General features: G+C 44.5%; 2 protein-coding genes across 10 annotated transcripts in view; one reads left to right on the top strand and one right to left on the bottom strand.

Annotated features, from left to right (window-relative positions):
• The window catches only part of COPS4 (COP9 signalosome subunit 4), a 314,835-nt gene that overhangs the window by 101,475 nt on the left and 199,694 nt on the right, over window positions 1-13,666 (top strand). The window lies entirely within an intron of this gene.
• The window catches only part of SEC31A (SEC31 homolog A, COPII coat complex component), a 63,651-nt gene that overhangs the window by 10,526 nt on the left and 39,459 nt on the right, over window positions 1-13,666 (bottom strand). The window contains exons 19-22 of one of the 9 annotated variants that reach the window (XM_069092381.1): window positions 7,198-7,290; window positions 6,413-6,536; window positions 4,773-5,111; window positions 386-424 (exon numbers count right to left, since the gene is read on the bottom strand). In XM_069092381.1, the coding sequence (XP_068948482.1) occupies window positions 386-424; window positions 4,773-5,111; window positions 6,413-6,536; window positions 7,198-7,290 (595 nt within the window). The remainder of the gene's footprint in view (window positions 1-385; window positions 425-4,772; window positions 5,112-6,412; window positions 6,537-7,197; window positions 7,291-13,666) is intronic. The other 8 variants (XM_069092399.1, XM_069092389.1, XM_069092400.1 and 5 more) reach the window with 8 other exon arrangements.

Below are 13,666 nucleotides of genomic sequence, written 5' to 3'. Positions count from 1 at the left end.
ACCAAGTTAAGGGAGAGGCCCAAGGCCCCAAGACTGTGAGAGGCAGGTGTCAGGCCAAGCCCTCCCGCTCCACATCCAGAGCTCTTCCCACCACACCCACTCCCTCTTTAGAAGGAAATCCCCTTCCGGAAACATCACCCTGAAGATCATTTTAGAACCTCTGCTGAATATAATTTACATATGATGAAAAGAATCTGGAAGGAGGAGGTGGTCAGAAAGTCCGTGGTTATATAAATTCAATCAGTTTTAGAATTTGATTCATTCAGAAAATCCAATGCAAAAAGATTGCTCTGATTTAGGATTTGATCAATTTGGAAATCAGCATGCATCGTGGGAATGTCTGTTCATTAATTTCATTTGGTGATGTATCCTACATCCAATTCACCTTCCAACACAGAGGCCTGGTCTTGAGTACATTGATATTCTGCAAATAAAATGTAAGTCACTCAAATAATATAAACCTTGAAACCGCCCCCAAATCATTATATATATTACCTGCCTCTGCCCCCACCTCCTCCCAGAATTGAGCTCACTTATACACTTAAGGTTGATCTTTCACTATGCAGTATGAAATGTCTTATAACTAACTGAGAAAATCATTTGTTTCTGGATGAAGTGAATAAATTTAAGACACGTCTGTCCTAGTCAGCCTACAAATGAAATTTTCTTCTACTCAGCTCAATTCTCCTAGGAAAGAATGAATCTCGTTTCATTTCGAACCTCATTCTTCTCAGCATAACGCTGTTTCAAAATGATGACTTATCCCCCAGCAGACAGAGGAAGGCCAGTGCCATCTGCTAAGAGATGGCACTCCTTCAACGAGCATGCTGTACCTACAGTATCTGCATTATCATTTTTAAAAGGAAACCTTTGCAGTAGTTAAAGCAACCCTAAAAGGCTCTTTGGGGGCAGTTACATGGTCCTAAGTTTTCAGTGTGATATTTGCCACAGATGAAAACATCGAGATGTCAGGCAGCCCAGGGCCCTGCCAATGGCCCTTACGAGGAAGCCCTGGGGCTTCAGTGGCCACACATGCAGGCATGGCGCGCAGTGGACTCTGCGTACACACCCACTCGAGGGCCTTTCTTGGCCCCCGCAGAGCTCCAGAGCGTACCTGGGGATCCTGATTAGTGCAGGGCCTGAGGAACTGCTTTGTTTATGAGGTTAGTCTGGTGTAGGTACCCCAGACACTCCCTTAAAGAATTAAATCAGAATGCCTAGTAATAGGATGGAGGCCTGAAGCCAGTCAGTGTATGGGTGATGACCACCCAAACCAAGACATATAAAGATTCTGGGTTTGCCCCAACTCAGATCTGAACCTTTGGGGCTACTATGTTCTCAAGCCAATGGGAGCCAGCACATGTCCACCCAAACACAACTTCTCAAGCCTACACCCAACCTGGCGTTGGGCCAAAGAACCAAAGACCCAACCTTGTAGCACTGCACAGGAAGGAGGGCAGGCTGGGAAGGGATCCGCACCTGGGGTCTCACCAGCAAGGGTAGCTCAAGGGCAGATTCAGATCACCAACCCCCACAGCATTGGGCTCTCATCCAGTCACAGAGGCATTCTGTGGTCACAAGCAGCACCTGAACCCAGCCTTTCCTGACCGCAAGGATCATGCTCTCTCCCTACTCTCCTGTGCTGCTTCTAATTAAATCTATGACACAATACAGAATCCCTTTTTATGGAGTCTTAAATAAAAATCAATCTCACTCATCTGTGCACACTTGTGCGTGTGCACACACACATACAGACACATGCACATACATGCACACACATTCACGTGCACAGACACGCATGTGCACACACGTGCACACAAACACACACACACGCGCACGTACACACACACGCGCTCTCTCTCTCCCCCCCTCTCCCTCCCTCCTAGGGACAACAGATAACATCTCTTGATTGAGTAATAAATCTGAGCAGCACAGGCCTCAACAAAGGAGACACCGCCAAGTGATGTCACTGGAAACAGCAGCGGGGACCAAAGGATAGCTCAACTACTTGCCCACTCCCTGGACCGCCACATTGGGGGACGTGAGAGAAGGTGCAGCCAGTGCCAATAAGGATGGCTAAGGACGTAGTGTCATCTGGGCTGAGCCCAAGAAGGGGTCTGAAATGACGGGAAGCTCGCTAACCTTCGGGGGGCCCAAAAGGGCATGGTGACTTTTCACCTCGTTTCATGCATTCTGTAGCAGCAGACTGTCCTCGCTCCATTCCTGTCTGCTGACAGGGTCAGCTCCAGGCTGGCCTGTTGCAGGACACCTTCCCCTAGGGCTGAGGCCCGGTGTTCACACACCACAGGCACTTAACACGTATTCGTTGGACCGAAGTGCAGGCCCATGGCATTTAGCTCGTAGCACTTATACCCTGTCCAACTGCAGGGAAGTCTGTTGTTGTTCAGTAACGCCTGGCTCTGTGACCGCATCTGGGTTTTCTTGGCAAGGATGCTGGAGTGCAGGCCTGCACCACATCAGACTGCTTACGGCCCACGCGCCACTTGCTGCCCGCTGAAGGATTTCAAGGGGCCCACAGACAAGGCTTGTCCAACATCCAACCTGTGGGCTGCTTTGGCAGGTCGAAGTGTTACAGGCCTGTTGGAGTGATCTGCCATTTCTTTCTCCAGCTCATCTTTCAGATGAGGAAACTGAGGCAAACAGGGTAGGTAGGTGGCACAGTGAAGAGAGTGCTGTCCCTGGAGTCAGGAAGACCTGAGGCCACATTCAACCTCAGACAGTTACCAGCTGTGTGACCCTAGATAAGTCACTTAACCCTGTATGCCTTAATTTCCTTATCTATAAAATGAGCTGGAGAAGGAAATGGCAAACCTCTCCAGTATCTCTGCCCAGAAAACCCCAAATGGAGTCATGAAGTGTCAGATATGACTGAATAATAACTTAGACCCTGCCTTAAACTACTGGCGTGTCTGATCTTTTCTATTAGGATGTCTGCTTCCTGAAAGGAGGAACCACTCCTCAACACAGTTTGGGGTACAGCACTGTCTTGAAGAGTGGTTCAATAAATATTTGTTGCTTGCCACCTGTCCAAATAACACTGGCTTTTCCAAACCCTAAAAATGGGATGTTCTGCTTCAATCTTGCCAGAGACTGAAAAATGCTAGGTTAGACATTGGCAAATGATATTCTCAAGCCAGGAGCTGACAAGACAATTTTCCAGCTCTGTACAAAACCGTAATCCTCACAACTGCCACAGCAGCCTAGAGCCCAAATGGCGGTTTCCAAGTCATGCTGAGACAGCCTACACAAAGTGCTTCAGAGTACTGTTAGTAAAACAAAGAAAGGTTAGATGGAAGTGTTACCATGCAAGAAGTAACACAGCAGCCAAGGCCTCCAAGCATGCCAAGGCCCAGAAAGGTCACCTTGTTTGGGTCAGACTAGTGTGAGGTTACCCTGAATACAGGCAAGCAGGCAGGCTGGTTTTTCTGACTGTGGGCCTGCTAAACAATTTCTGGAGTTCTATCAGCCTGTAAAATGCCTGTGGGCTAAATTTAGGACAAGATCAATCTACTTGGCAGCCATGAGCTAGCTAGGCTTTCATTCAAGAGACTTAGTTTTTACTTCACAATGAAAACTGAAGCCAAAATTCAAATCATGAATTAAATATTTCTGGCCACTTCTTAAGTGCACTCCTTTCTCCTCTCCACCCCAAAACGCCCGAGTATTTAATAGTATACCTTTACATACAGTCAATTTCTATAGGCTAATTTATGCAATACATGTGTAGACTTTTGATACTTAACTAATGAATACTCTTTAGAGAAGTGGAATTTTAGGAACAATTTCCCATAAAGCTTTTCAAATTATTACCACAGAAACTGAGGTAATTTGGCTCCATGCTCATTTAATCAAATTACTGTGCTAAAACATATCTTTGAAATAAACTGGAAAACCGATGCATGACAGATGTTGCTAAGCAAACAGAAAATCGCCCCCGTCACTCGCAGGGACCAGAGCGGCAGCTGTCCCCAGGCCGCAGGACGGCAAGTTCCAAATACACACTGTACTGACTCTGAGCCCCGGGTTGCTGCTGCCTGGCCCCTGCTTTTTTTTCCTAGCACAGCCTATATCTGGAGGGGCTTCAGGCAAGGCAGAGACTACCAGCTCTCGAGGCAGAGAACCCACCCTGATACTGGTTTCCCTCCTTGCACTAGCCTGGAGGGACAAGTCTTGGCATCTTGGGGCCTCAGTCTGTCCACCTATAAAAGGAGGGAGTTAGATCAGATGGTCTCATTTATCCCTTTCCTGGCCTGTTCGTCCAATATTCACGGAGACAATGTGGGATGGTGCACCCTGCCTATGTGGCGTGGGCTAAGCCCTCAGGTCTGTGAGCTGAGGAGAAGGGGCCAACCAGCACTGGCAGAGGCATTTTCCTCCTCTAGGACTTCCCTAAATCTATGAACTCTCAGGTCCTTTCCTTATCCTTCTTTTCATAAGTCCATGGGCTTCATGTCTGTAAGGGCATTAAACCCTGAAAACTATGGCACATCTTGCTTCGGTAAGAGTTGAACCTGAGTGGGGTCTCCCGACTGATGGGGCTGACCCAGCAAAGAATGTGTTGCTACAGCTCACACACTCTCAAGGGTCAGCCCCTTAACAACTAGGGAATAACATGGGAGAATAAATCCTGAAATCCTGCGGCTAAATCCTCACATTTAACCAAAGTTTTAAAAAGAATTAGAAATCACCCCCAGCCCTGGCCAACAAAACTAAAGGGAGGGAGGGGGAAGGCAAGCAAACCAAGCGCAGACCTGTTCTTTGGGACGCAGGCAGCTCACTGGTAGCAGGCAGTGTACCTGTGGATCCAGGAGGCAGGACATAAGCAGTAGAGGACGGTGGAGCGCCTGGCCCGCCATGCTGGAAGGACGCTCCGGAGGGGGGAGGAGGGAAAGAGGACATAGAGCTGGGAGTATTTGGAGAGGCCTGGTGCTGGGCTGCGTAGATGGGAGACTGCCCAGAATGGGCAGAAGCAGAGGGCATGTAAGGAGGACTAGGGTAAGCGTTTGAAGCAGGAAGAGGGGTGGGCTGCTGTGGCTGATACACTGTCGGTCCCCCTGTTCCGAATGTATACTGCTGAGCTGGTGGATACGCTACACGGAAAAGGAAGAGAGAGAGATTTATTACTTGCCAGTTCATAACAAAAACCAACATTACAATAAAAATGACCATTTCACCTGGTATGATAACCTTCACAAATCTTCTCTCTCCTAAGACTGTGATAGCATCATAAAATATTTCAGGATCCTCTTTTTAAATCTGAAACCCGCAGATTCCAAATTCATCCTGGCTGTAAAAAAATCTAATTATTAAACCTGAGGGCTACAAGAGGCTGCTTACCTTTCCCTCTGTTTTGACAAAAAAAAGACTATAGAGATATCTCTTGGTCTCCAGATGATACTATGTAGTTAGAACATGTGATCAAAGTCTTTTCATGCAAAAGTGAGGATAGGCCTGGCTTGAAATACTTACGGACTACGTGGAGATCTTTGTGGAAAAAGGGCTAGATAAATCCTAGTTTACACCCGCTATTATTAAGGATTAAAGAAATGACATACCCCGACAATCTCCTACTAGGGGCTTACATAATGCCTCATTTTCAGCTGGCTTTCTCCCTTCTGGTGATTTTTAAAATCATCTCCCTTTTCGTCTTGGTTCTCTCCTTTACAGTCTCCCTTCCAACCCGCCCCGCCCCCCAATCTCGTGACCAATTTCTCGTTTTTACCATTATTCTAGCCCTAGTGAGCACCTTTCTAGTAGTCACTTCCTAATAAATAAATGTCACTCATTCAGGGTTTACTTATGCCCTGGGAATGATCAAGTGCACTCTTTCCAGGAGGAAAGGAACATATTACCATAACACAGGGCCTGCGGCTACCATAACACTCCTAAATGCTGCCTGAACTAGGGTAAAATGTATTGGGAAATATTAACAACACAAATTAAAATACAGTATAACAAAGACAACATCACATCCTAAAACTAAGTACATTAGGCCTATCCGCTGGATCCTTACATCCAGCCTGGGGGTTCTTTTTGAGTTTGAAAGCACCCCCAGAGAGACGTTTCATTTATCAGAACTATGGGACTGCTCGATCGCTGTCGACAGAATTCAGATTGGGCTCAGGAACAAGTTCTTCCAACAGGACCCTATCTTGATCACTGGTCTCGGCGCTCTGGCTCATGAGCAGCGCGTCCCTGATGCGCTGATTGAGACGTGCTTTTTTAAGGACATGGGGACTCGGTGCAGCAGAGCCTGAGGGAGTCCTGGACGGGCTTTTCTTGACTTGACAAGACAAGACGACAGATAACTTTGGAGCAGCAGGGAGACTAAGTAGGCACTGGGGTGGTCGTGTCATGCTAGGAAAGGGGCATTTCGGGGATGACTACTTACTCTGCGGCTGCGGATAGGCTGGTACCTGTGTGTACATGTGGCCCGAGGAGGTGGCCTGTGGAATCGCCATGTTAGGACTACTAGGTCCTGGCATAATGAAGCCTGGCGGTGGAGGATTTTCTCCCTGGGAAACAAAAGAAAGGTTGGGTTTGGCATCAAAGATAGCACGAGCTGGTCACTGGGTTTCTTATTGGGGGCCTTGGGTTCCCGTCAATAAAAACCTTCCATTAGCAAAAGCACCACTATGTTACTGCACACTCGGCCTCCTGCTTCTCCCCATCGGGATTCGGAGCCAGGCACCTGAGCGATTTCAACACGAGAACTCAAGGGACAGTTTCAGGGAAGGGCGACCAGAAGCGTCATGAGGTGTGAGAACAGCAGCAGTGTTTGTCACAGAGGTCAGTGTTGTTTGTGAAAAGCCTCTAACACTTTCCATCTCTCAGGGTCCAGTCATTACTCCCAAGTCAAGGGATCAATTAAAATGCTACAAAGCAACGTTTGCTTCCCTTGAATTTTAAGAATCACTGTTCAGTGTTGGTAGTGGGGACAAACATTTTTCCAAATTCAGTCACCTGGGGGAGGCTGTACTCAGAGCTTAAGCGAGACTTTATCAGGGAGAGAAGAGGGTTAGGAAGGAAATGAAACAAATCGTATTAAAAACCCAATTCCTAACTCCTAAAAGCATTAAGATGCAGCGAACAGGCAAAGTGGGGCCACAGCAGAGAGCCTGGGGATCTATCTAAGCGAGTCAAGGATCTCTCAAAGAACAATAATCGAGCTGATACCTGTGCGTCAGAGGGACAGGCTGCAGGTGGATGGCTGGGAAGGGCAGTAGGAGCTTTGTTACTCCAGGTAGTAACAGTAGGGGCAATTCTAACCTGAATTAAACAAAGAAATACCAATCACAGAAAATAAAAAAACCAAAAAAAAACTCAAGGGCATAAAGCAGCCAAACGCAAAGCAGAACTGCACGGATGAAAGCACAGCTGGGATTCTGAAAGCAAAATGAAAAGGGGAAAAATCAAAGGCAAAACCTAGGTCACAGCACATTGAAAAGTGCCACCTAAGTGCATAAGGATTTGGGAAAAGCAAGGGATTGAAGGAAAGGGAATGTCTGGACAAAAGAAAACGCAACGGGAACAAGCGAGAAGCATTAGACTAGCAGTCATCATGCCACTGCGACTAGGTCTGTAAACTTTAAGTCGCTTTATGAAAAACGAAGTTAAAAGAAGTTATGTGGCCACCCATGGTGACCCTCCACTGCAATCAAAATGTGAATCAAAGATTTCGGAGAAAGCTGAGGGTCCCCTAATCCAACCCCCTTCATTTACAGATGAGCAGAATTCTCTGAGAAGCAGAGATTATCAGAGAGAAGCCCAGAAATGTACTCTCTAACACTCCACAGCCCCTCCTTGTTTGATTCAACTCAATCTCAATCAACAGAGTGATCTTAATGTTTCTCTTTAAAAAATTAAAATACAACTACCAAACAGTACAGAAAAAAAGGAAGGCAAATAGCTGGGTAGATGACCACTGCACATGAATGAACTGTAACAATATAACAAAAATGATAACACTACATAAATTAATTTACTGAAATTATCAAGGGGATCTTTAAGAGATCTAACAAAAATAATTCATTTGGAGGAACAAAAATATGGACTCTCAAGGGAAATAATCAGAAATTACAAACAGGGGCATAGTCCCATATGTATAGTTTTACTAGACCTCATAACATATTAAGAAGTGGTAGTTGTACAATTATAAAACAGAAAAGCAGATCAGTGGAACAGAATAAAGCAGCAAATGAAAACAGCAGTTCAGTGCTTCACAAACCCAGTAAGTTACTGGGGAAAGGCCTCCCCCTCTTTTTGACAGGAATTGTTAGAAATACCAGAAAGCAGTTTGGCATAAATCAGGTTTAGATTACCATGCTGCACCACATACAAGCTCAGAAACAAAGCCCAGGTTAGACACACAACCTAAATGTCAAAGGCCACACCAGAAAAAAGATTCTATGGCATTTCTTATTCAAGTCATGGAGCCTCTGGAGCTTTCTGTGGTGAGAGCCCCCAGAAGGCAGTCTACTTTTTCTGGGAGGTTTTGTTGAAGAACAAGTCCTGACCCAAGAGGCTGGGGGCTTAGAGGCTATTCACATTATTCTCCCCATGTTCCCTTAATCAATATGAAAATTCTGGCAATCACTGCTTTGTCATGTAGCTTAAGATCTATTACTAAGTCTCCTTCCTTCCCATTTTTTTCATTTTTCTTTTCAGATTCTTGATCTTTTGTATTTCCAGATGAATTTTATTTTTTTCTAACTTTAAAGTAATCCTTTCACAATGACAAGGTATGGCACTAAAGGAAGAAAAATAATTTGGGCATTACTGTTATTTTTAATAAACTGGGCTTTTGGGGTGGGGAGTGGATACAAAGAAATGCTAATAATTTATTTGGATTTATTTTCTCTACTACAACTTTGCTGGAATTATTCTTTGAATTGATATTTTTATCTGCCTTGTTTGAGTACTCTAGATAAGACGATCAAATTTTCTGCAAAAAATCCACAGTTGTTACCTCTTTTTCCTATGGTGATTCCCTCAGTTTAATTTTCTTATTATATTACTGTATCTGGCATTTCTAGAAAATATCAAATAACAATGGTGATAATGGACATCCTTGCTGTACCCTAAACCTTCTTAGAAAAATCTCTATTTTATCTCCCTTACACATAATGCTGATTCTTAGTTTAAGACAGTTCTTACACATTTTCATCACAGAATTTGGAAAAATTCCTTCTTTTACCAATTTTCCCAGTTTAGTTCATGGTTGAATTAATTTTCTTCAAATGTCTGACAAGAATTTTCTCATAAATCCCATGGTCTTGGGTTCCCTCTCCTCCCCCTCTAGGAGCTAATTTATGGCTTGTTCAATTTCTTTTTCTGAGACTGGGTCATTTAAATTCTCTATTTTTTCTGTTAATTTGAGTGTTTTGTCTCTTTTTATATCTATCCAATTCATCTGTGTTGTCAGTTTTATTGCCATATATCTGGTTTCAAAACAGTTTCTGACAAGTTTCCCTCATTTCATCTCCCATTCTTCTGAATTCTCCTCCTTCATTTTTGATCCAATCCGACTTTCTTCTCTTAGTTTGATCAGAGTAGCTAACACCTGCTTAATTATCTCATTAGTGTCCCTCCATCAGCACTTTAAATCAGCTCCTGATCCGATCAATGTGAATCCTGCCTCAGTTATTTTGCTTATGTTACCTGGGCAAATTATTTAACCTCCCTCAGTCTCTGTTCCCTCATCTGTAAGGCAAGGGCATTAGACTTGATGGTACCTCTAAAGCCCTTCTAGTTGTAAGTCTATGATTCCATAGTTAAGGGCAACTTATATATATATATATATATTTAAACATTTGATTTTAAAACTTTGAATTCCAGATTCATTCCCTTCCTCCCTTGTCTCCCACCCTTACTGGAAAGACAAGCAGTTCAGTATAGGTTAGACATGTGTGGCTAATGCAAAACATTAACATAGTAGATATATTGTAAAAGACTAACTATAGTTCCCTCCCTCCTATCCTACCTCCCACTTGTTCTATTACTTTGATCCCGTCCCTTTTCGAAAGTGGGTGCTCCCAACTTCCCTCCCCGCAGCCTGCCCTCCATTCCATCATCCCCCCCTCATCCTCTTCCCCCCACTCTCCTGGAGGGTGAGATACCCTATTTAGTGTGTATTTCATTCCCTCCTCAAGCAAAATTCAATGAGAATAAGGTTGATCCATTCCCTTTTGCCTTCCTATTCTTCCCCTCCATTGTAACCCTTTTCCCTTGCCCCTTCTATATGAGATAGTTTACCCCATTCTGTCTCTTCCCATCTCCTCTCATTATATTCCTCTCTCACCTCTTAATTTCACCTTTTAAGTATCATCCCTTCCTGTTAAATTAGTCCTATGCCCTCTATCTATGTATACCTATAACCATATATACACACATTTACATATGTATTCATACGCCCATATACCCTCATATATAGACATATGTATATATATATATATATTTATATTCCCTTCAACTACTGAGAAAGGTTCCATAAGTTACAATTATTAGTTTTCCATGTAGGAATGTTAATAGTTCAACTTTGATAAGTTCCTTATGATTTCTTTTCCGTTTACCTTCTCATGCTTCTATTGCTTCTTGTACCTGAATGTCAAATTTTCTATTCAACTCTGGTTTTTTCAGCAAGAATGCTTGAAAGTCCTCTATTCCACTGAATGACCACATTTTCCCCTGAAACATGATACTCAGCTTTGCTGGGTAGGTGACTCTTGGTTTTAATCACAGCTCCTTTGACCTCCAGAATACCATATTCCAAGCCCTTTGATCCCTCAGTGTAGAAGTTGCCAGATCCTGGGTTATCCTGATTGTGTTTCCACAATATTCAAATTGTTTCTTCCTGGCTGCTTGTAATATTCTCTCCTTAATCTGGGAATTCCAGAACCTAACTATAATATTCCTACGAGGTTTTTTTTGGATCTTTTTCAGGAGGTGATCGGTGTGGATTCTTTCAACCTCTATTTTGCCCTCTGGTTCTAAAACATCAGGGCAGTTTTCTTTGAGAACTTTCTGGAGGATGATTTCTAGGTTCTTACTTTGGTCATGGCTTCCAGGTAGTCCAATGATTTTTAAATTATCTCTCCTGGATCTATTTTCCAGGTCAGTGGTTTTTCCCATGAGATATTTCACATTGCCTTCTATTCTTCCATTTGTCTGGATCTGTTTAACAGCATCTTGATTTCCAATAAAGTCATTAGCTTCCATTTACTCCAATCTAATTCTGAAGCAATGATTCTCCTCAGTGAGCTTTTGAGAGTCTTTTTCCCATCTGGCAAATTCAGCTTTTGAAGGCATTCTCTCCTCATTGCCTTTTTGAGACTCTTTTGCCATTGGAGTTAGTCTGTTTTTTAAGGTGTTATTTTCCTCAGTCAGGCTGTCGATTCTCATTTTATAATTTTCTTGCATCCTTCTCATTTCTCTTCCCAACTTTTCCTCCACTTCTCTTATCTGCTTCTTAAAGTCCACTATAGCCTGTAACCAGCTCGTATTTTCCTTTGAAGCTTTTTGTGCAGGAGTTCTGACTTCACTGTCTTCCTTCTGTTCCATGCTTTGCTCCTTTTTGTCCCCAAAATAGGAGTGTAATGTTGGAATCTTCTGTCTGCTTTGTTTCCTTTGCCTGGTCATGTTGCCCCTCAGTCACTTGACCCCTGGGCTTTTTGCCACAGTAGGACTCTGCCACCATACAGGGGAGCTTTCGTCCCAAACGCTAGGGCTTTCTCAGCTGCCCGAGGTATTAGATGGGTGCCCTCTCTGAGGTCTCCACATGCTCTGGCAAGCTGGACACACACCCCAGGACCTCCACCTTAGTCTGCAATCCAGATCCGTGAAGCAAGAGCGATTACCCCTCAGACTGGTGCTTGGTCCCCCTACACTCTGCAGGCCAGGAGCTGAAGCTGCCACATGGGGCTGGCTGGCTATGCCGGTGTCTCAGTGGCTTCTCGCCCCGGGAGCAAAAGCCACGCACTCCCACTTACTGGTCCCTAAGTCCAGACTGCACTGATCTCTCACTTTGTCCTTCACATGTATGTGTTGATAAATCTGGAAACAGCCACAGCTACTGCTGATCTGGAGTCCCTCCAGCCGCCAGCTGGTCAGGGCCGCCCTGGGGCTAAAACCTCTGGCTCACACTCCCAGAGGGCTGTGCTGGCTGATTCCTGCGGTCTGCTGGGCTGTCCGCAGCAGGAGGTTAGCTTCTCTGTGTCATTCTGTGGGTTCCGCAGCTCCAAAGTTTGTTTAGAGTCCCCTTTTTACATAGATTGGGGAAGGTGGAAGCCGGAGCCGCGGGGAGGTCCTGCTTCTACTCCGCCATCTTGACTCCACCCCCCCGAGCCCTCCATTTTTCTTTTGCTGCTATACAACTTCAGTTCCTCAAGCTGATTCACAGTGTACAATATGGGTGGCCTTTGTGCCAAGGAAAAGCTTTCCGTCACTACACAATTTCTCCAAGGTAAGCAGGCCCATTTCTTCATTCTGTTAAGAGCTCAGTTCACAGTGGCTGTAGGCCAACTCTAAGTCCATCTGCCCATCACAGTCTACTCTAAGCGATGGTCATTCTTACCTCTCTTGGCTTCCTCCATGTGAACAGGAAAGGCAAACTCTTTTGAATCACATACTGCATCTATTCAACGCCATCCTGATGCCTAGAAGCATGCATGCCTTGGTATCCCCTATCCTAAAAAAGAGAGCTTCTCATCACCCTGAAGTGCCCTTACCTGCCATCTTACTTCTTCTGCCTTTCATAGCCAAGTATCTATAAAAAGCTATCCACACTTGTCTTCATTTCCTAACCACCTACTCACATCCCTTGAGATCTGGCTTCTAATCCTACGTTTTGACTGAAATTGCTGTCTCTAACGTTACCAAAGATCAACCCAGGTCTTCTGACACTGTGGACCTTCTTTGATACTGGTCCTTTTCTCCTCTACTGTGATGACCTTCTCACCTTCCTCACACCTGGGAGGAGCTCTCTTACTAAGTGTAGAAGGTTTAGTTCCCTACAAGGCTCAGCTTCTATGCCACAGTCTTCAGGAAGCATTTCATGACTTCTGTAGTTAATTCAGATTTTCTTTGTCTTCATACTGTCTGTATTTGTCTATTTACATGTTGTATCCCCAAAAATAGGTCCTTGAGGGAAAGGACTGTGAATTTTTAGGGCAACTAGGGTTAAGCGATTTGCCCATGGTCACGCAGCTAGTAAGTGTTAAGTGTCTGAGGCCGGATTTGAACTCAGGTCCTCCTGACTCCAGGGCCACTCTATTCACTGTACCACCTAGCTGCCCTAGGACTGTGACTTTTAGCACAACAAAGACTGAGAACACTTAACAAACCACCACTCAAATTAAGCACCATGTAGCTACTACAGATTTGCCAACTCCTTGAGATGACTGAGCATGCAGCAATGCTGACATGTGCTCTGTGACCTGGCTTCACTAAAAATAAAAGCTACAGCCTTGTGTGCTTCATAATTTAGAGCAGAGGTCCTTGACCTCTTCCATGTCACAGACCCCTCTGGCAGCCTGATGAAATTTATGGACCCCTCAGAATGAGGTTTCCTAAATTCACAATGGATACAAATGATTTAAGAGATTAGTCAAAATTATTTTTTTTCCCATTCAAGGCCCCCTGATAGTAA

Source organism: Petaurus breviceps, unplaced genomic scaffold (genome assembly GCF_028583685.1).
Source record: "Petaurus breviceps papuanus isolate PSGF00001 unplaced genomic scaffold, PetGlider_PUasm1.0 126, whole genome shotgun sequence".
Taxonomy (NCBI): domain Eukaryota; kingdom Metazoa; phylum Chordata; class Mammalia; order Diprotodontia; family Petauridae; genus Petaurus; species Petaurus breviceps.
Note: the sequence above shows the minus strand (reverse complement) of the source record. Positions and strands in the feature narration are given on the sequence as shown.